The sequence below is a fragment of the Arachis duranensis genome, chromosome 8 (genome assembly GCF_000817695.3).
Source record: "Arachis duranensis cultivar V14167 chromosome 8, aradu.V14167.gnm2.J7QH, whole genome shotgun sequence".
Lineage (NCBI taxonomy): Eukaryota > Viridiplantae > Streptophyta > Magnoliopsida > Fabales > Fabaceae > Arachis > Arachis duranensis.
The window spans coordinates 39,073,929-39,094,031 of NC_029779.3; the positions used below are offsets into that span (position 1 = coordinate 39,073,929).

At 34.8% G+C, this 20,103-nt stretch overlaps 2 protein-coding genes across 3 annotated transcripts; both read right to left on the reverse strand.

Annotated features, from left to right (window-relative positions):
• Positions 1–2,910: 2,910 nt before the first annotated feature.
• LOC107462670 (putative RING-type E3 ubiquitin transferase C3H69) lies at positions 2,911–9,648 on the reverse strand. Of its 2 annotated transcripts, XR_001586831.3 has the most exons (8): positions 9,252–9,648; positions 8,552–8,639; positions 7,671–8,452; positions 7,365–7,434; positions 6,990–7,078; positions 6,816–6,875; positions 5,011–5,086; positions 2,911–3,230 (listed from the first exon to the last, which is right to left on the reverse strand). XR_001586831.3 is itself a non-coding variant. In XM_016081296.3 (7 exons), the coding sequence occupies exons 1-6, from the start codon at positions 9,260–9,262 to the stop codon at positions 6,839–6,841; spliced, it is 1,077 nt and encodes a 358-aa protein (XP_015936782.1). In that variant the 5' UTR covers positions 9,263–9,648; the 3' UTR covers positions 2,911–3,230; positions 6,816–6,838. The 2 variants fall into 2 exon arrangements, 1 of the variants encoding a protein (XP_015936782.1); XM_016081296.3 differs by lacking the exon at positions 5,011–5,086.
• A 4,494-nt stretch (positions 9,649–14,142) lies between these two features.
• LOC107462664 (E3 ubiquitin-protein ligase makorin) lies at positions 14,143–19,780 on the reverse strand. Its single transcript, XM_016081287.3, has 4 exons — positions 19,550–19,780; positions 18,051–18,902; positions 17,845–17,914; positions 14,143–14,924 (listed from the first exon to the last, which is right to left on the reverse strand). Exons 1-4 carry the CDS (start codon positions 19,558–19,560, stop codon positions 14,496–14,498), a joined length of 1,362 nt encoding a protein of 453 aa, XP_015936773.1. The 5' UTR covers positions 19,561–19,780; the 3' UTR covers positions 14,143–14,495.
• Positions 19,781–20,103: the final 323 nt, after the last annotated feature.

A 20,103-nucleotide genomic window follows, 5' to 3' on the forward strand; every position in this document is an offset into this window, starting at 1 on the left:
CACACACACACAGACACACATATATATATATAAAAAAGACAAGAGTAGAGAGTCAAGAGTACAAAATATCGAGCTTTGAACTTAGCCTGCGAAACTAAAGCTAGTCAGATAATAGTCATAAATATACATATAAGGAACCATAACCCAAAATACATAAAAGTAATCCTAGTTCTGCATAAACCTCTATGAGGTGCAACATTAAAGCATATATATACATAGGGAGAGACTATACATATAGATATAACAAAATGGAACAAAATATCAAATCCCCAAAGCTCACTTTGCTGTAGAGAACTCCAGACGCCTAGCGAGGTGCCTCTCGACTTGCATCTGAAAAACACAAATATCCGTATGGAATGAGAATCGGAGGTTCTCAGCATGGTAAATGTGTCACGCACATAAGATATAAGGTCCTGAAAAAGCCAAAGGCAATCCTAGAACGCCGACACTCAGATTATAAAGCTTAAAGAACTAAAATAGAAACCATAAGTCAATGTGGTTTTCTAAGAGTTTCTATCTCAACTAAAACTTAAACCTTACCCTCAATCCTCCTCATTTCCTCCAATCCTCCAACACCAGAGAACCGCACAGACAACCAAGCAGATAATAGCAAACACAGGTAGATTACAAGTATTGCAGGTAGCAAATATAACAATCAACATGGTAAGTTTTTAGGTATTCCCAAATAATGCACAAACAAGTAATTCAAATAATATTCATATAATGCATGCCTACCCTATGGCTGATGAGTCTCATTTGTCAGTTATCAAGCCAACCCGACAAGTCTGGGTGCTAAACCCTGGACTGTCTCTCGACGCGCATCCCCAACAGTCTATGCATAGCTTTTCCTCAGTCATATATATAAATTTTGCTCATTGGGGGATATATTCCCGGGAATTTATACATTCCCGGTCACCCTTACGTCGTAGGGTCAATAGAGTATCGAGTCTTAACCTGGAACACGTGGTGGCAAGCCACGGTACTTTACTCAGGAAAACTTGTATCTCAGATAGCATAATTGCATAAGTCTCATTTCATTCATATGCATTCATAATCATTTCATATTCATTTATTATAGTCATAACATTACTTATATATCATATGTTTGCACTTTCATACATAGTTCATCATAACCCAGAGCAAGTGGGGCAAACCACACCCTTGCATCTACCCACGAAGCCTCTATACTAACCAACCTGGAGCAAGTGGGACGAAACCTCAACCCTTGCGTCTACCTAAGAGGTACGTTCTTATATGCCCAGGAGGAACAAAGGAGGGGATCCTAACCTCCCACCATCTCGTTGGGGGCGATTTTACAATACCAGGAGGAACAAAGAAGGAGATCCTCACCTTCCACCATCTCTTGGGATCCCACTTTCAAGAAAGAGTGCTCAAATGCAACATTTATTCATTTCTTTAGCCAGTTTCATAGTTTAAGTAGTATATATATATATATATGTGTGTGTGTGTGTGTGTGTGTGCACCCTATCTCCCCAAACCTAATTAATCACTTCTCAAGCTTTTTTCATCTCCAAGTTACCACTTTTTCCTAGCTTCATCTCATTACTAGGCATACTATTGGGATCTAGGGCTAAAAGAATGAAAATAGAGGTTTAGAGGTTCGAAATTTAGCTTTAAAACACAAAACCTAGGTTTGCTGAAACTAGGGCCGCCACGCGTATGCGTGGGCGTGCGTTTTGCCATGCTTGCGTACGCGAGATGCCTAACCCGAAAAGGTTGGTCGCGTCGCATGCAGGTGGTCACGTACGCACCCCCTTCAGAAATCACTGCTCGCGTATGGTTAATTTTTTATTTAATTTGTCTTTTCTAATAGGATTAATAATTTATATTATAAAAAATTACAATAGTAAATAATGCACAAAAATTACAATGACAAATTTTACAAAGTCAAAAAAAAGATAAGATTCCATAATTTTTTTAATACTCTCAATGTGCTTTTATTTAGTACTGTTTTAGACGATAAATTTTCATTATTTATGACTATATTGTTAGTTATAGTTAATTTTTATTTACTTTATCCTTTTTGACGGAATCAATCATTCATATTATAACAAAATTACAATAATAAACATTATAAAAATTACAATTACAAATTTTATATATTTTCAAGCAAAATATAAAAAAATTTCATAAAGTACAATAAAAAATAAAAGAAAAGAACTCATATAAACATGAAACAATAATAATTTTATAAAAAAATACAATTATATATACGAAATATCTGAGTATTAAAGAGATTACAACATAAAAAAATAACATATATCATACGAAAATAAAGGACAAATGTGAAGGTAAATTATTTTTTGTGCTCTTTTTTAGAAAAAAAAATATATAAAGGACAAAATTAGTAGAAAAAGAAATAATTTTTTTTTAACTAATTGTCTAACAATAATAAAATAAATGCTGCAGATAAAACTTCAAGCTTCACATAGACGTGGTTTTAAGATGTGCATTTAGAGAGAGGGAAAAAATAACCAATACAAAAAGGAAATGTTTCAAAAAACCTTAAACACCCTAAACCAAACTCAGCCTTAAACGAGAAAGACGCAATGCAGCCTATAAATTATGCATGTCACTTCACTTCCATTTGCATTTTCCTAACAGTGCTTCGCTGCACATTATATTCCAACTTTATTCTACTCTTCACTCGGGTTTTCTTTTTTGCTAGTGACAATCTTTATTCTTTGGAATTCATCTACCATTATTTACTTTCTTTCAGTCCACCTTCTATGTGTTAATATTATAACGCCACAAATAAATTGCCATGGATTAGTGCTTATAAGAGTTGAAATCACACATTTCAGTAATTAAATCTGATATTTACAGTTCTAATTATGTAATATACTCAATTTAGGTGCTAAACGCATTCCAATTTTAAAATAATTGAAATTGAAAACAAAATCAAAATTATTATAAATATTACAGTTTTAATTCTAAAATTCAAATGAAACCATATATCCCTTTTCCCAAGGCACTTGGTGCAATGTCACCCAGGAGGAAAATCCATTATGCAATACACATCTCATCATCTCAATAATGATGACAGGGAAACCTCATCACAATGCATAATGTATAACCCCATCAATACATACTTTGATTTATAATGTTGAAGACTACACCCTTGTAAAAGCATGTATGTCCATATATCATTTAACATATGCCTTTATTACAACAAAGAATGCACCACCGCCTTTTTATCAGGTACTTCACTGAAATTACACAAAAAATAACTTTTAGCAACATTTGTGTTATGACAATATTATTACAACCACAACGAGAAACTATGAACCAAAATTAAACAAAGGGTTTGGGTGAGAAACCCCAATCTTGACATTGAAGAAAAGAGAAGACAGGTTGCACGAAATAATACTGAAAATGAAAATTCTACACCCTTAAATTCTCCTAAATACAACCTTTCTGAAGCTACTATGTAATATACACATACCAGTCCCAGGAAATTATCAAACCCAACAGTAAAAACTGTAAAACATTTAATATGACAACTAGAAACACAATGCAATTTTCCCAAGCTACATGTGACTCACCATAGGCCTGCTCTTAACCATAATTTGGGAATCAAATAATATTAGAATAGCAATCATGTGAAGGCCTAGAATCCCAACGGTTGTATGATAACTGATTCACTGCTTTGAACCAAGACATACATGAACTTTCAAGAAAATTCAGTCATTCAGTGCAATTACTATTGCAACTTCTACATGGCCAACAGTCAGATTGAGTCTTGTTTCGGTTTAAAACAAACTTTTCATGCAACAGAACTCTCTCTCATTAATCTGCAGCAAGCTTGAATACCTGAATTTTTTACCCTCTTTTTTTCTCTATTTTTTTATTATGAACAAGATATGTATCAGATTATATAATGGAATTAAGACTCCATTAAGCTTGTAACTTCTTTGGTTACTTTGGACTACTAAAACCTACTATTCTATTTTGTTAAAACACAACTAAGCTTTGCCCACTAGAAGAGGTCAGCTATATTTATCAAATGATGCCACAATACCCTATCATGTACCGTATTACATGATTAAATCCTAGATGTGTTTTGATAATTTTCCTTATGATTTTCGTAGATCTATCTCCCACTAGCTATTGGATTACGCTTCTATCTAAGCCGCTTTCCTTAATGAGGCTTCTATAAACCTTTTCTAGAGATGTCCAAATCATCTAGTGAGAGACTACTATCTTTTTCATGAAAGGAATGCATTCATAGCATCCTGTCTTGTTATGTGTGTCCCCTTGTCTGACACAATATCCTCATTTCTGCAATATTTAGCATAGCAGAAGAAGCTAGCATTCATGTAATGCAATCAACTTAGCAGGCTACCAATGCAGCCATGATACTTTCTCAATCCATAAATAATACCAATATTGATATAGTGTTAAGTATCTAAGGAAAATGAAAAACCACACTCAAAAGCTAGTTAAGGGAGAGCCACTCTCCTTAAATACAACATCCACCCCATAATACCGAAGTTCCTAAAAATACACCGCCCTTGGAGAGCCGACATCCTCAGCGGCTTCATGCTATTGGCTATCAACATCGATACCATTGTTAAGTATCTAAGGAAAGTAGAAAACCACACCTTAAAAGCTAGTTGTCAAGAGGAAGGACCACTCTCCTTAAATACAAACTCAAGCATCTCATGCTATCCGATGTGGGACTATGGGCACCCCATAATACCCAAGTTCCTAACACATGGTGTATGATGAAAATGGCAACAGAACCACAACACACTAAAAGGAAACAAGTTTTCAGGGATTTATCTATTCTTGGAGTGTTTGCTTGTGGTAAGGGCATCAAAGAGAAAAAATGTGCATAATACCTGATATTATCAGAATATAAGCAAGAATCATACTTAGCTGCATATACTTTAGCTACCAAACAAACATCATGATAAATCTAAAATAAAGTTCAAGCACTCAACACGATTTCTAATCAGGAAAACTCGGGTTAACCACAGTACCTACCATAGAACAAAAGTTGTTCGACTTGCAACACTAAAAAACCTTTGACATTGAAGCATGCCATTTTTATGCAAGTATCCTGCAGACATAATAGAGCAGAAGCAGAGGCAATTAAAACAACAAAAGGAGAATAATATATATACCTGACAACATTTCTATCCACACTGCTAAGTGTTCATAACATTTGAGCAAGGTATTTGAGAGTCATCAAGGAGTTTGGAAATAAACAATGAAAGAATAATGAAAGGAAGTGATATGTCTGCAAGTGTGTCTTCTGTTTGAGGTAGAAATTCCTTAAGATAACAAGATTACTACAGAACATCTTTAGATTACATTGTGAAATCAATTAGTCGTCTAATTGAGAAAACAATGAGCAACAGTTTCTTTATTCCATTATATTTACAGATGTGTTTACTGTTTACTTGTTTAAATTGGGCTATTACCATAGTGAACTTAAGCACGTACTACTACTAGTACAGTACCACATGATTAAATGTGTTTTAAGACATTTATATCACAATTATTACACACCACTTCAATATCACACTATAATTTATAATCCCTCCTCTTATAATCCCTCTCTTCTCCTCCCCTGATCCTAAACCATCATATTTTATATTGAAACCCAATCATACATTTTCGCTTCTAGTATTATGTCATTGTATTTTAGCTCTCATGTTTGGTTGAAAATATTATAAGAAAATAAATAACATTGTAAAAGAAAATGGAAACTGGCATTGTGCTTTTTGTGGAGCAAGGGGTGGCTGATCTTTGAGTTATCAAGCAACCTAGGGTCATTGTCAATGACAAATGATAACCAGAATGGTAGGGTAGGGATTTCACTACCAGAATAGTCATCAGCACAAAGGCAGAATAATGGTAGTAAGAGATAGTAATGCCAGATGATTGCCAGAGGAATGAGACGTTACCACTGGAATTACTGATCGTATGAAGATATGTTACCAGCAGTATGATTGTACAATGCATAATTACTTATTGGGGGTGAGAGATCTAGCTTTATCATTTGCACTCTCATCATTTGAAAATAATACAATATACATAAGAGTTTCATCAAAGATGAAATCCTAAAAGAGCATACTAGAAAATTGGAAAGCATTTGCTGGAATTCTGGAAAGAGAATCATGGAAAAGCAATAGCACAAAGATGCAATGAAGAATTATTATGGAGTTAAAGACACAATCATAATAATTTATTGATGATGGGTTCTTTTGGAGTTTGGTAGCAGGTGTTAACTGGACAAATACTCAAAGGTATTAACCTCATTGTAAGCCTTCTAGTACCAAGAAATTATATTTCAAGGAAATAAACTGATGGGCATTCGCCTATTACAAATGTTAAAATTAGTAGAGATAGGAAAGAATAGGAGATAAGCAGGACCGTAAAATGGGAATAACATTGAAGCATGTGTGCAGTTTTGGGGTGGCTTCCATATGTTGGTAGTTCTCATAGTAATGAATAAAATGCATGTGGGTGTTGTTATTTAAAGTGAGGAGTTGAATATCTTGTAATGAAGGAAGTTTGGGAGGGAGCAGGTCTCAATAAGAGCTTATTGTAGTATGGTGTTTCTACTTTTTCTTCAAATAACAAAAATCATCCTCCTCAGAACTAGAATCTATCATAAAGAAAGGAAACAAGTTGAGACCTTATTCCCTTAAATAACATGACTAAACTAGGAACATAAACTTTATCGAAATATTTGCCACAATGAACCAAAGACACTAACAAAAATTAGTATGGATCCACATACAAAAGTTTTAAGCAAAAGGAACCAGAAGTTAGTAACTTACCCTAAAACATATGAGCACCACCTTCATTGTAAATGCATGCTAGCTAGGAAATCTGACAGCCTGATATCATCATGTATTTAGTTAGTAAATGAACAAAAACATAACAGAAAGGAATCTAAAGTCAGAAAGAAGAAGGCCATAAACTATAGAACAATAAAGGAGCACAAAAGCAACCTGATATCTTTGGCAATCACTGTATCGCCATCTGCAGCTCCAAGATGTCGCAGAACTACCTCCTCAAGACGGCCATCTCTATATGCATGCTGTAATTGAGACATAAAACGCAATTAGGCTGCTGCCAATTTTTAAAAGATGCCTTATACTCACCAATCAAGCATCAATTTTAACATGGTTGTAAAAGCAGTACCTTTTCAACTATTTTGAGTTCAAAAAATTTGCATTCATGTACCAATTTCATGTAATAACGTCCAAAGATCAAATAATGTTTCAAATATACTGTAGACTGAAATGAGAGTTCTTTTTGTTTTTGAGAAACTAAAACGAGTCTAGTTTACTCAAAATAAGAGTGTATTTATATTCATGTATCACCTTGTAGAAACAACTGGTTCCGAAAGGACAGTTCCCATCGCCAAAGTCAAAATGTTTGCAATCTATGGACCTGCAAATCACAACCAAAAACATAGAAATATTAGAAAAGCTATGGTTGTCCACTCAGCTTACTTTTGTTTTTCTTTTTTTTTTTATTTCTTGATAGTGAAGATATAGAGGTAAGTACTATGGCCATCTTCAGCAGGTTCTATGCATGAATTCCAAGTCATGATTATCTCATGTTACAATTGAAATAGAAAAGCAAAACAAGATATTAGAAACTTTGGCAAGTGATTAGGAAATTACTTGAGCTTTGCCTTGTAGCTGTCAACGATTTCCATTTTTTCTTCATGTGTAGAATACCAAATGACACTTGGAATGACAAAGTAAGATAGCTTGCGACAGATAGGACATGCCCTCAATGTACTATTGACATCCATCCCCAATGTTGGGTTGCTACTACGCCAATTTCTAATACATGATATGCAGAACGGATGGTCACATTCAGATAACAGCCCAAACTTTCGTTCTGCTGCAGTAGGCTTTGAAAGAACACGCTCAAGGCACACACTGCATTCAATTTCTTGACTACGTTTCAATGCCTCAAGATGCTTTTGCTTATTTTCACAACTCTTCATATGTTCTGCTCTTTCCTCAGGTCGAAAAGGATGCAAGCAGTGTTTTCCACAAGTACTACACAAATCTCCATGGATATGAGGACAAGTTTCCCCTCGTGGACAATTGCCAGCCGCAGCAAATGAACAGATTGGAATCTCAGCAGGTGAAGTAATTCTAGATTGACTAACATCATCGTCCCCTACAAATTCATGATACTGCTGCTGTTCTTGATTCCAAGCAGGTATGCTGGGAATAAAGGAAGGACTTCTGGAAGGAGAAAACTCAGGAGCTGCAGCAATACCATTTGATGTAATTCCAGTATTACCAAATACAACATCATCTGAAACCAGGGGCCGTTGTTCAGTTATTGAGGAAGAAGCCGTCGAGGATTGTGGTCGAGAAACTTTGACATGATCATATCTGCAACGACTACCATAAGCACAGACTCCTTTCTGATAAAATGTGCATATCTGTCACAATAAGAAAACAAGCACAAATGATCAGACAAAAATAAATCAACAACCATGAACTGGAGGATCATTGTATCACAAAAGGAGAGCTTGTATCACCAAATTCGGAGGATCATTCCAGTCATGAGAATATTCACAATGCTCCCCTTTCAGACATGCTCCATGAGCAAAGAATTTACAAAGAACCCTAGAGGATTTCAAAAGATAGGAAGTTACACAAATTATAAGAGTCACCAAGTTGCATAGGCATAAAAAAGACATAACAAATTAACAAGAAACAAAGCCCGTAAATACCAAGGTAACGAAAATCATCATGATCACTAATCACACCTTGATTGAAACAAACACAAAGCTAAACTAACACCTCCGAACAAATTTACTTTTATTGATTCTCTACTGAATGACAGGCTAAAAACATCATAACCTGTTTAGTCCCCACTTAATGAATTGAATCCAACAAAAGTCAAAATAAAAAAAAAACTCCATGATTGTACCTTGTACTCTTATTTCCTTAATTCTGATGATTGGGATAAGAGGGAGAGACAGAAAATGGTACAAAATTTTCTGTCTCCGGTACAGAAAATTTTTTATATTTTTGTCGCAACAACCAAAAGAGTTTATGTATCTATTATGAACTGACCCCATATAAACAAAACTTTTACCCATCAAGAAAAATAGATTATAACAACAATCATTCAATCAATAACAATAACCAAAGCAAAACAATCGAATCAACAAACTTCAGATGAAAATTCATAATCAATTGACCATATAGAGACAGTGATAATCGATATCCCACCTCCTAGACATGGCGGAGACAGAAAAATAAAAAAATAAATATATGCTAGAAAATTGAGCGAGACGAAACGTTGAGGAACAAAACCCTAAACCTCGAAGGTGATTACTACGGATTGAGAAAAGAGGTGGACAGAAGAATAAGGGGCGGGGCAAAAAGTAAGGAGGGAAAGCACGTGGGGTTTTGCAGCCACTCAAAAAATGAATTAATCGATTAATTAAAGGGGTGGTGTTGTGTTGGATGGGTGGTGGGAACAATAAAGATATAGGAATAGAAATATGAGCAGAGATTGGAGGCTTGAAGCTAGGATTTGGATGGATGGTAAATACTGCATAGATAGAAAGAGAGACTATGTTTTGTTTTAGCTTCGAAATGGTACCAGCAACCTACCAAGGTCATGTTCTTTCTTTATTTCCTATCTTGTCTTTGTAAGTATGTCAGTTTGATTTGTCATATGATCACGTGGCCTTACGTGGTAGGTTGCTCCAAGTAATCATGTTCAAGGATTTCAGGTGTAAGTACCTTTTGATTGATGGTGAATGCTACGGTGCTTAAAAGATGTTGCCTATTTACTAAAAAAGGTTAAAAAATAATATTTAATTTAAAAAATATAACAATAAATAATTTTTAAAAAATTAAAACTTACTACAAAAGATAAGTTAGGCAAAATTTAGGCACCAATTCATAGGCACCATAGAATTGGCCTTGATTAAAAATGACAAAAATATTTTTTGTTTTGGAAAATAAACTAGTTTATCGCACAAAAAAGTGGTTAATATTGTAAAATAAATAAATAAATAAGAGAAAATAATTATAAAATAAAGAGGTATAAATAAAAAATTTTAGTGTTAATATCTACTAATGTTATTATCTCAATATAATATAGATGATATATATATATGGAACAACATAGAGAGAGAGGAGTGTTTTGTTGTTGTTGCTGTATGTTATTAACTGAGGTTTAACCTCTTATTTATATACGTACAAAATGTTACATTTTCAAATTTTATTAAATTCATTCTATCTTGAGAATACGGAATTACCCATCATAAATGAACATTCACATAACTATTCTTATCACAATACTCTTTTTGGATGTCTATTTAGAATTATATCTCATTAAAATCTTACTAAAGAAAAATTGAATGAAAAAAAAAATTTAGTAAAAGAAAAAGAGTACAATATCCTTTGTGACAAGACTTGTTGTCTTTTGGAAGTTCTATTTTCGTTTGATTACTATTTTGAAAAAAAAGGTCCCTTTGTTTTGACTTTCTGTGAACTTTAAGAAGTGGTTGGTTTACTTTGATTTTTGTGTTGCCTCTGAAGGTGTCGCTGTAATGTTGTAATGTTTGCATGAGAGGGCACCTTTTGGTTTGAACATGTTTCTTTTTTAAAAAGGGTTGTCTTTAATTTTTTTGGGGTTTTGCCCGACCTTTTTGATCCTGCTCGGGTTGTTTGTAGTAACGATCTCTTTTACTGTTGTATTTGTAGGTGTAGCTTTATGTCTCGTAAGGTTCTAACGAAAATGTCCATTAAGGTTCCTCCTGGCCTCCGTAACTGAGTAGATACTGTAGTTCTTTCTTGTGTAACCGTAGTGGATAGGGAGTTCTGTGACGAGTTCTGTAAGTATCATAGAATATGTGTTAATAGGGAGGATGAGAAGAATTACGAGCTAGTCATTCCTGACTCTGAAGAAAGGGTTTGCTTCCCTCCTTTGGATAGCTTGGAGCGCCCTTTTTTCTATGCTTATGATTGTTTTTTCGTCAGACTGGGTATCACTCTTCTTTGTACCGATTTTGAGATGGAGATCCTCTGGTCTTATAACGTAACCCCTTCCCAACTTCACCCTAATTCTTGGGCATTTTTGAAGATTTTCCAACTCCTTTGTCGGGAGTTGGATGTCCAACCTTCTGTTAGTCTTTTCTTTTATTTGTTCGTCTTGACCAAGCCTGGGTCACAGAAGGGGAAGGCTTCTTGGGTCTCCTTCTGTGCTGTTCATGGTAAGAAGGTCTTTTCTTTTTTTGATGGGTCCTTTCATGACTTTAAGAACTATTACTTTAAAGTTCGGGTAGTGGAGGATGTCCAACCTTTTTTCTTAGATGAGAGCGATGAACCTTTCTTTTCCCTTTTTTGGCAAGAGAACCTTGTAGTGACAAAATACACTATAGATAGCTTAGATGAGGTCGAACAAGTTTTTGTTGGTGTTTTGGAAGAGTGCTGGGATCGAGCTCCTCATTTAGACACGAAGAGATTCTTAGGGGACCCCAGTCTTTTTCGGTCCGAGTTAGGTAGTTTCTGACCTCTGGCTTTTCTGATTATGTTGATGTTATATGTTTGTGATCATAACTCATGTCTTTGTGCCCTTTTTCTCTTTTCAGACATGGCTTCGAAATCTTCCTCTATGAAATTGTTGCGTAACACAAAAAGAGTCGATTGCCCGCCCGCAATCTTCAGAGCCAAGAGACTAGGGACTCCTCTTCCCGACCTCCTCCTAAGAAATCGAGTTCTGGTTCGGCCTTTCAGAGGAAAGTCATTCTGACTCTCCATGTTCGTTTAGTCTCTCCTGATCCGCCGTTAGAGAGTTCGAGCATGCCATCGTCCCCGTCTCCATTCGAGCCAACCCCTAAGAGGCAGAAGACCACTGGGGAGTTGGGTATTAATCACAAGAACTTCGACGGCTTTGCTTGGAGCGAGAAGCACATCCTATCTAGCAGTCAGATATCAATGGATGATGTGTCTATTCTGAACCACCTCCTGCATATGACACGTAACTGCATTCGTATGGTAGGGGTGAATACTGCTTTGGCAAAAGAGCTGAAAAGGTCTCTTCTTCACGCTTCTCAGGCCTTTTTTAGCTCTGCCCGAGCTAATGTGGAGAGGTTGAATGGGTTGAAGGCCGAGTTGGAGGAAAAAAATGCTAAGTTGGAGTCGGACTTGGAGATGGCTCGTTCTCAAGCGGCCAAGGTGGATGCGTGTAAGAACCGGCATAACCATTTTAATAAAATAATAATTTTTAAGTGTCCAGCGTAGATTCAAAATTTAAAAGTTTTAATTTGAATTTTAAAGGTGAAATTTGATTTCAATGAATTTTTCTGAGTTGGAAAATGTATCTTTTGCGAAAATTTTTTGTAAAAATTCGTACCAGAGCCTAAGCCGGCAGTACTGCCTCTAGTCTGTTTGGTATTGCATATTTTAGTAAAATAAGATTTTGAAAATTTAATTTATTACTTTGAAAGGACAAAAATAATTTAGAATCGAAAATCGGATACAAATCTTAAAGGTTTTGGTTCAAAGTGGACCAAATGGACCTAACACGCTAACTGGTTAGATCAGACCCAAGTTTGGCCCAAGACCCAACATATACAAGTAAGTTAATGAGCAACTCAGCTCATTTTCACCCTCCACAAAGAGAGCCACGCGGGATTAAGGTCACTATTCATCATCACCTTCCGAGAGCCATAACTTGAGTTACAAAGCTCCGATTGACGAGCCGTTTGCAGCCACGCGAAACTCTTGTCGAGCTCTTCGTTTCTAGCTAGATAATTTTGGTAAGAAATCAAAACTCAAACTCCAATTTCCTGCCCTAGATTTTGTGCGTTTTTGTCATAATTTTTTAGTAAATTTTGTGGTTTTGGTTGTTTAGGTGATCTCTAGTAGCGGATAATTGTTGAGCTTTGTCCCAATCACCGTTGGATAAGGTAAAGAACCTCTCTATCTTTGTAATTTGAAGTAATGTGAGCTTTAGTTATTAATGCATGGTTATGTACACACATTAAACTTTAATTTTTCAAACTTAATTAATAAAAAATTCAACATTTTTTCATTAAAAAACTGAGTCACCTAAATTTTAATGAACATTCAACTCATTCCTAGTCCTTATCACAATAGGAGAGACATACAAACGCTTATATCTCTCCCACTATATATAAAAACAATGATCTATAGAAATGGTCAATATCTACATTTAAAAAAAAATCATCGATCAATTAAAGGTAAGAAATAGGTAAGCTATAATTTTGAAAATTGAACGAAACCAGCAGACTCAACTGGTCGAACCAAGTAACGTAGGTCAAGTTGGTTTCCTTCTTAAACAAAACAATTCGTTCCAAAATAGGTGGCAAACCAAAAAATAGGTCAAAAATTCATGAGTTGAACTAAGTCGTAAATCAACTGGTTTTCCAATTAATTCAAATAAAAAAAAAAAGAGAAAACATCCAGCTAAGTATGAACTGAACCTAATACTCTTCCTCATCTTTAGCTGCTTCTCCCATCGAGTTTGCCGCCGTTTTGGCTATTGCAATCATCTGTCATCTCATCACGCTTCCAAGCATCGTTGTCGTCTCCTCCTACATTCCACCTTCTAACTGTCATTTTTGGACAAACATTTCTGATCCCTCTCTTGCCCATTTATTGTGGTTTTTTTTAGTTATTGTTGTGTGTGTAGACTTTTAATAGTTAATTAGTTATTGAAGTTACCTATGGTTGGATTTAGCTGCTGCTTGTTGTAAATTCACTAAATTATAATAGTTAACGTTGTGATGATTAATTGAATTAATTGTTAATTGGGTTGATAGTTTATTTAATTTTATTGTTGTACAACTTATTTGTATACTTACATGGGATTATGTGACTTTAGTTGGTATTTTTGAAATTTACATTAGAATATATTTATGCTTTTGTGTGTTTAGTTATAATTTTATATATTACTATAATTTAGTTGATCTATAATTACATACAATCCCCTTTCATTATACCCCAAGTTTGATTTCACAGGAACCGTTTAGCAATGAAATAAATAACACTTCATTATTTTAAAACAAAAAATACCGAGTTGTAAATGTTACAACACTTCCAAAACGAGACCATAAATCATGAAAAAGGGAACTGTCAGGTAGATAGTAGAACTTAGAAGCAACTTATGAGAAGTCAAGATAATCCCCATCAATTTAAACTTACAAGCATTTGTAGAATAGCTTACTTAACGTAAGAATTACAAGCCAAAACTCGACGGGCAATTTGTGCCAAGACCAAGCAAAATCCTCAAGCCAAAACACCTTCAAATAACATGATATTATAAATATACAAAATGTCAAACCAATCTGAATACCAGTTATAGACACCCGCAATAGCATCACCAAACTAAAGTAAGGATCATGAAGTTACTGCCCAATGTTTTTCAAAATAAAACACCGCAAAGGCAACACTACTTCAAGAAAACAAGGTTAAAAGTATGGGCTTTTTATATAACTAATAAATTTCATCATCACTGTCTTCCTCATCTTCTTCAATATTAGAATGCATCATCATTGAAAATAATGCTGCCTCCATTGGATCCAATGCATCATTTCTAAAATCATCCGGGCCAAAGTCATCGACACCAGAAGCCAATGCTTCAGCCAAGGAAGTCATCCGAATGAAATCCACGTCATCATCTTCCTCGGAATCAAAAGGGCAAGGACCTGGTCCAGTGACCAGCATGTCTGAGATAGCCATCATTTCATAGGGATCCATCTCATCAAACATGTCATTGTCCCTCATGATGGAATATAATTCTCCACCTGATAAATCAACATCGCCAAGCATATCCAATACATCATACATATCAAGATTGTTCGGTCTTCGTCTAGGTGGTGGTCTCTTATGAATCCATGTGTATGAACCAGGTTTCACAGTGTGCTGAAAATAACAGATATTGAACACATTAAAGGAGTAATCAAAGGGAACATAGATACAAGAAAGATGAACACAACCAAACTCAAGCCTCAAAAGTCATAAATGTCATTATTTCAAATGAGGGGAATCACAAACAGAATCAACTTCAAGTAATCCTTTATTTCTGAAGACCAAATTGAACCACTGGAATGACAGTAGCAACCTACAAATCCTGACCTGGCTTGTCTCCAAAACACTGCTAACTATTTTTCCATGGCTCATCATCCCCACCAAATGAAGTATCATTTTAGGTGTCCTAACATATTACAGGTACTAGTAAAATTGTAAAAATAACTATATAGCTAAAAAAAAAAAAGAGAGAGAGAGAGAGAGAGAGAGAGAGAGAGAGAGAGAGAGAGAGAGAACAACTTATATATAACAAAATTTGTGTATATGTCTTGATTCGGTTAAGGAAAATATACTGTAAAAGCAACCGTCATTGTCTTTATAAAATATTCGTTTTCTGATTTTAATCCCTATAAAAAATACGTTTTGGTTTTGTTCCTAAAAAAATTGTTACATCAGGTACAAACTAAAATGTTGACAAGGCAAGATGTGCCACATCAGCATTTAATCTGCCATGTCAACACTTATTAGTGAAAATTAATGGTGGAGACTAAAATAGACAACTTTTAAATTCTACCAGATTAGAACCAAGAGAAATTTTATAAGAAACAAAACCAAAAAATAGATATAGGGGGTACAACCACTCTTCTTCAATACAACATTAAACATCCCATATTACTCAATGTGTGACTTTGGATACCCCATAATGCCCAAGTCCCTAACAAATAACAATACACTGGCCTCAGAGAGCCAACGTCAATAGCGGTTATCGTCTATCAATTTTGGTGTTTACTTTAATTCAGCCTATTGGTAACCCTTTCCATACCACCGACAACCAGGCTCTGATACTATTGTTAAGTGCCTAAGAAAAGTGGAAAACCAAACCTTAGAAGCTAGCTATTAAGGGCGAAGAACGACTCTTTTTTAAATACATCATCAAGCATCCTATATTACTCGACTTGGGACTGAGCACCCCGTAATATCGAAGTCCCTAACAGCACCATTTTTCTTTTTACTATTGTAAACCAAACCATACAGTTTTTAGCACTCATAGCTGAAACAAATTCCAAAATGAACTTTCTTGACCTATATCATCCTCTCACCACATTATACACAATTTTCCCCATGAACGGAATCTTCTCTTAAGAATAAGATGCTATGTACTTTAAAGAAATCTAACATTCTCTGACATTTACTGTAAAAGAAGCATTGGTAAAACATTGAGTTCTGATTTAAACACAAAGGAAGAGAAATTTGAATCAGCCTGCACTCAGACCTAAAAAAGGAGGCAAAGAAAACAAGTTTCCAAGACTAATTCAAAGAATAAAGATTTCAAATAGTTGATTTCGCGAATACATGTTGATAACTAAATTTTCATCATATCCATGCACAGTTTTTTATGGCAGATGGCGGCTCATGGTAGAAGGGTAAACAACTGCCATGAGGTTATAACTAATGGCTTTGCAGCAAATGGTGGAGAAATAATATATAAAATATAAATAAAACTACTAAAAAGATAAAGAAAAGTTTATATCTTAGTGATACTTTATCAATAATAATATGAAACTATTTATCCATATTATAATAATCAATATTAAAGATTAAAACTAATATCAAGTTGACATAACTAATAATAATATTAATCTTAACTATGCAGCAGCAGAAGCAAATTGAGGGTTTAGAATAGACGATAGAGAATAAAAAAATTTGACGGGTGATAATAGGGAAAAAGAAAAGGATTACAATGGAACAACAAAAACTTGGGGGTTTAGAATATAAAGAAAAAATGATGCAGCTTAGAGAAGCACCATCGTTGTCAATGTCCCATGCCTCTGTGCCGTTGCGTTCTATTACTTTGTCATTGTGGTCTTCCCCTGCAGAATAGGGCGATGCTGTTGGCGGTAATGCTGTTGCATCGCAAGACTTCATCTTCCTCCAGCAGTAGACAGGGAGAGCGAACGACATAGAGTAGAGAGAGCATGAAGAGGTAGAATACGAGAGCTACAGAAGGCTTTGTCTTATAAATGTTAGGTTTAGGGTTACTAAAATGACCAAAAGACCCTCTAATTTTTTTAAAATATATCCAAAAAAACCTGCCAAACTTGTATAATGCACCTTTGGATGCAGCTATTTACTTAAGGAGTATTGGTTAATTATAATATTTTGATTCTTTCTTTTTTAAAACAAAAAAAAATGGAAATTTGAACCAGCCCACAATCAAAATGTAAACACCCAAGAAAGGAAGAAAAGGAAACAGATTTCCAGGACTAAATCAAAGATAATGAAAACGATGATAGATAAGACAAATAGATAATTTAGTATTTTGTAATACTGATTAGTACTCACTCCAAATATGACCATTAAATAATCAAATTCATATATTTGATGGGAACCAGCCATGGAAATGGGCCTTAGATTAGTTCTGAATTAGTTGGTATACAAATTAACGGGAAAGTGATCAAGAATTCAGATTGAATGAAAGGGGCTTTAGATATTGTCTTCAAATTAATTTGAAATTGATGTTACTTTCTTTTCTAATTTTCTGAACCATTACCATCATTATCACCTAATGCTTTAAGAGAGAAGATGCAACATATGCATGGCAAAATGGATGAATTTAATTGCAACAATCAGACTTAATAATAATGAGGAAGTTGTACGTATGACAAATTTTCATATAAAGAACAAGGAGAAACACATAGTGAGCAATTTACTGCTAAAAGAATAATGGCTTTATCATCACCAAGAGTCATGGTAATCAAACAATCCAAAGGGGAAATACATGAAAGAAAGCAAGAGACAAGATAAACTCGAGTACCTTGTAGAAACAACTGGTCCCAAATGGACAGTTTCCATCTCCAAAGTTAAAATGTTTACAATCAATTAACCTGAAAATAGACAATAATTAATCAGTTAAAATGTCAACAATTCAAAGTGATGGAACAAATATTTCCTAAAATATCACACACACCGGCACACAAAAATAATTATCAGGTGTGTAGCAGAAGGTGAGAAAAAAATTACTTGCAGTTTGCCTTGTAATTATCAATAATTTCCTGTTTCTCTTCCTTTGTAGAATACCAAATACCACTTGGAATGACAAAATATGATAGTTTGCGGCACACAGGGCAGGTTCTCACTGTATTAGTAGTATTATTAAAGTCCATTCCAGAGGTTGGGGCACTACTACGCCAGTTACGGATACAGGATATACAAAAAGCATGGTCGCATTCCGGAAGCAGCCCAAACTTACATTCAGCAGGCTTAGGTTTCGATAGAACACGCTCAAGACAAACATTGCATTCTATTTCTTGACTATCTTTCAAACTCTGTAGGTATTTTTCCTTTTTCTCGCAAGTCCGCAAATGATTGTCTTTTACCCTTCGATCAGTAGGATGCAAGCAATATTTTCTACAGTATAAACATTGATTTCCATGAACACGAGAACATTTATCTCCTAGAGGGCAGTTTGCAGCAGCAAATGTACAAAGAAGATGCTCAGATGGTATCGCACTACTAGTACTTGATTCACTAACATCAACATTCCCTAGATAGTCCTGATGCTTATGTAGTGAACGCCTTGCATGCTTGTCAGACGGAGATATCTTTGTGGCTTTTGGAACCCAACTTGACGATGCTCCTTGAATAGTGTGAGCTGCAGCAGAATCCAAAACAACAGATTGGCATCCATTTGCTGAAGATGATGCTTGAGAAACGTTGACATGCTTATATCTGCATCGACTACCATAAGCACAGAGTCCTTTCTGATGGAATGTGCAAATCTGCTGTCCAGAAACATCTGTATCTTTTCTCTCATGATAAAAATCACATTGCTCCCCTTTCAAACATGCTCCTCGGGCATAAAACTTGCAAATCCTAACACAATTATTAGAGTTTTTTAATTAAAAAAATATATATGAATCAACAAACAAACAAGTAACCAAGAAAGCCCATAAACAACACATAGGAAAATGGTAACAAAATGCAAGCACAGGACATCATCATACAAACCAAAACCCTCGGGGTTAGAAATTCTTAAGCATTTTCACTTCACATAAATCTCATTAGCATTAAAAGATCGTAAACCTAAGTTCAAGATTCACCCTCATATGCTATATACACTATAATAATCCGGGTCCCAGCTTAGTAAATCTTGCAAGACTTTGTTCGAATCAATAAAGAATGGCAAGTACGTTACCCATCCACAATCAATTTCCATGTCGCTAGTCACGATATAATCTATCACTAACCAAACAAGAACGACTCAAAACAAAAACCCTCCTCCTTTCTCTACCCAGTTTCTGCAGCCCCAATTATCACATCACCAACCAAATCACATAAAAAGAATAGGTAACAAAATTTAAGAAATAGAAAGAGAGAAAGCATAAATTGAAAGGCCTGTTTGGTTAATCGATGGATCATGGGATGGGATCAGAAAGACAGGAACCAAAATAGTGTAATCGAACAAACAGGTAAACTAACAACAAACAATAATAATAATAATTTTAGGGATTGAAACTAACCTTGTGGACATGGTTATGGAGGGAGAGAGGAGTCAGGATAATATTGGGGAAATGAAATGAGAGAGAATGAGAGAGAAAAGACAACGTTCGATTTTGGATTTTGATTTTGATTTTCGGGAGAGAAAGGAAAACCTAAAGACAGAAGAGAGGAGGACCCATTTGAAACGGGTTCAGAGGTTTTTGTTTCGTGTTTTTGGCGGTTGGTGGTGCTTTCACAAATTCCAGCTTCCTTCACTATTCTCTGCCAGTTTCGATGATAATTTATATATATTTATACTAATTAACTAAATCAATTCCTAATTTTAATCTCTAATAAATTTAATCATTACATTAGTCCCTAACCTCTGATTTTATTACAAAAATTGTGTTGAAGTCAGATTTTTTGCATTAGAAGTTAACATAGTCGTCTATGTAAAAGGCTGAAATTTTAGTCAACAAACTATAATTTAAATGATATAATTTTTTTAGAAAAATTTAATTTAACTAAAAAAATTATATAATAAATTTAAAAATTAAATTTATAAATAATAAATTTAAAAATAATTATTTTTAAT

Bases quoted from the DNA above. Each gene is read 5' to 3' on its own strand.
- LOC107462670 (XM_016081296.3), bottom strand. The intron at 7,079-7,364 runs GTGATACATGAA...TCTCAATTACAG, and splicing joins GAACCAGTTGTTTCTACAAG to CATGCATATAGAGATGGCCG. The intron at 6,876-6,989 runs GTTGCTTTTGTG...TGATGATATCAG, and splicing joins GTGATTGCCAAAGATATCAG to GCTGTCAGATTTCCTAGCTA.
- LOC107462664 (XM_016081287.3), bottom strand. The intron at 17,915-18,050 runs GTAATTTTTTTC...GTCTATTTTCAG, and splicing joins AATTACAAGGCAAACTGCAA to GTTAATTGATTGTAAACATT. The intron at 14,925-17,844 runs GTACTCGAGTTT...TGTTATTTTCAG, and splicing joins GGACCAGTTGTTTCTACAAG to CACACTGTGAAACCTGGTTC.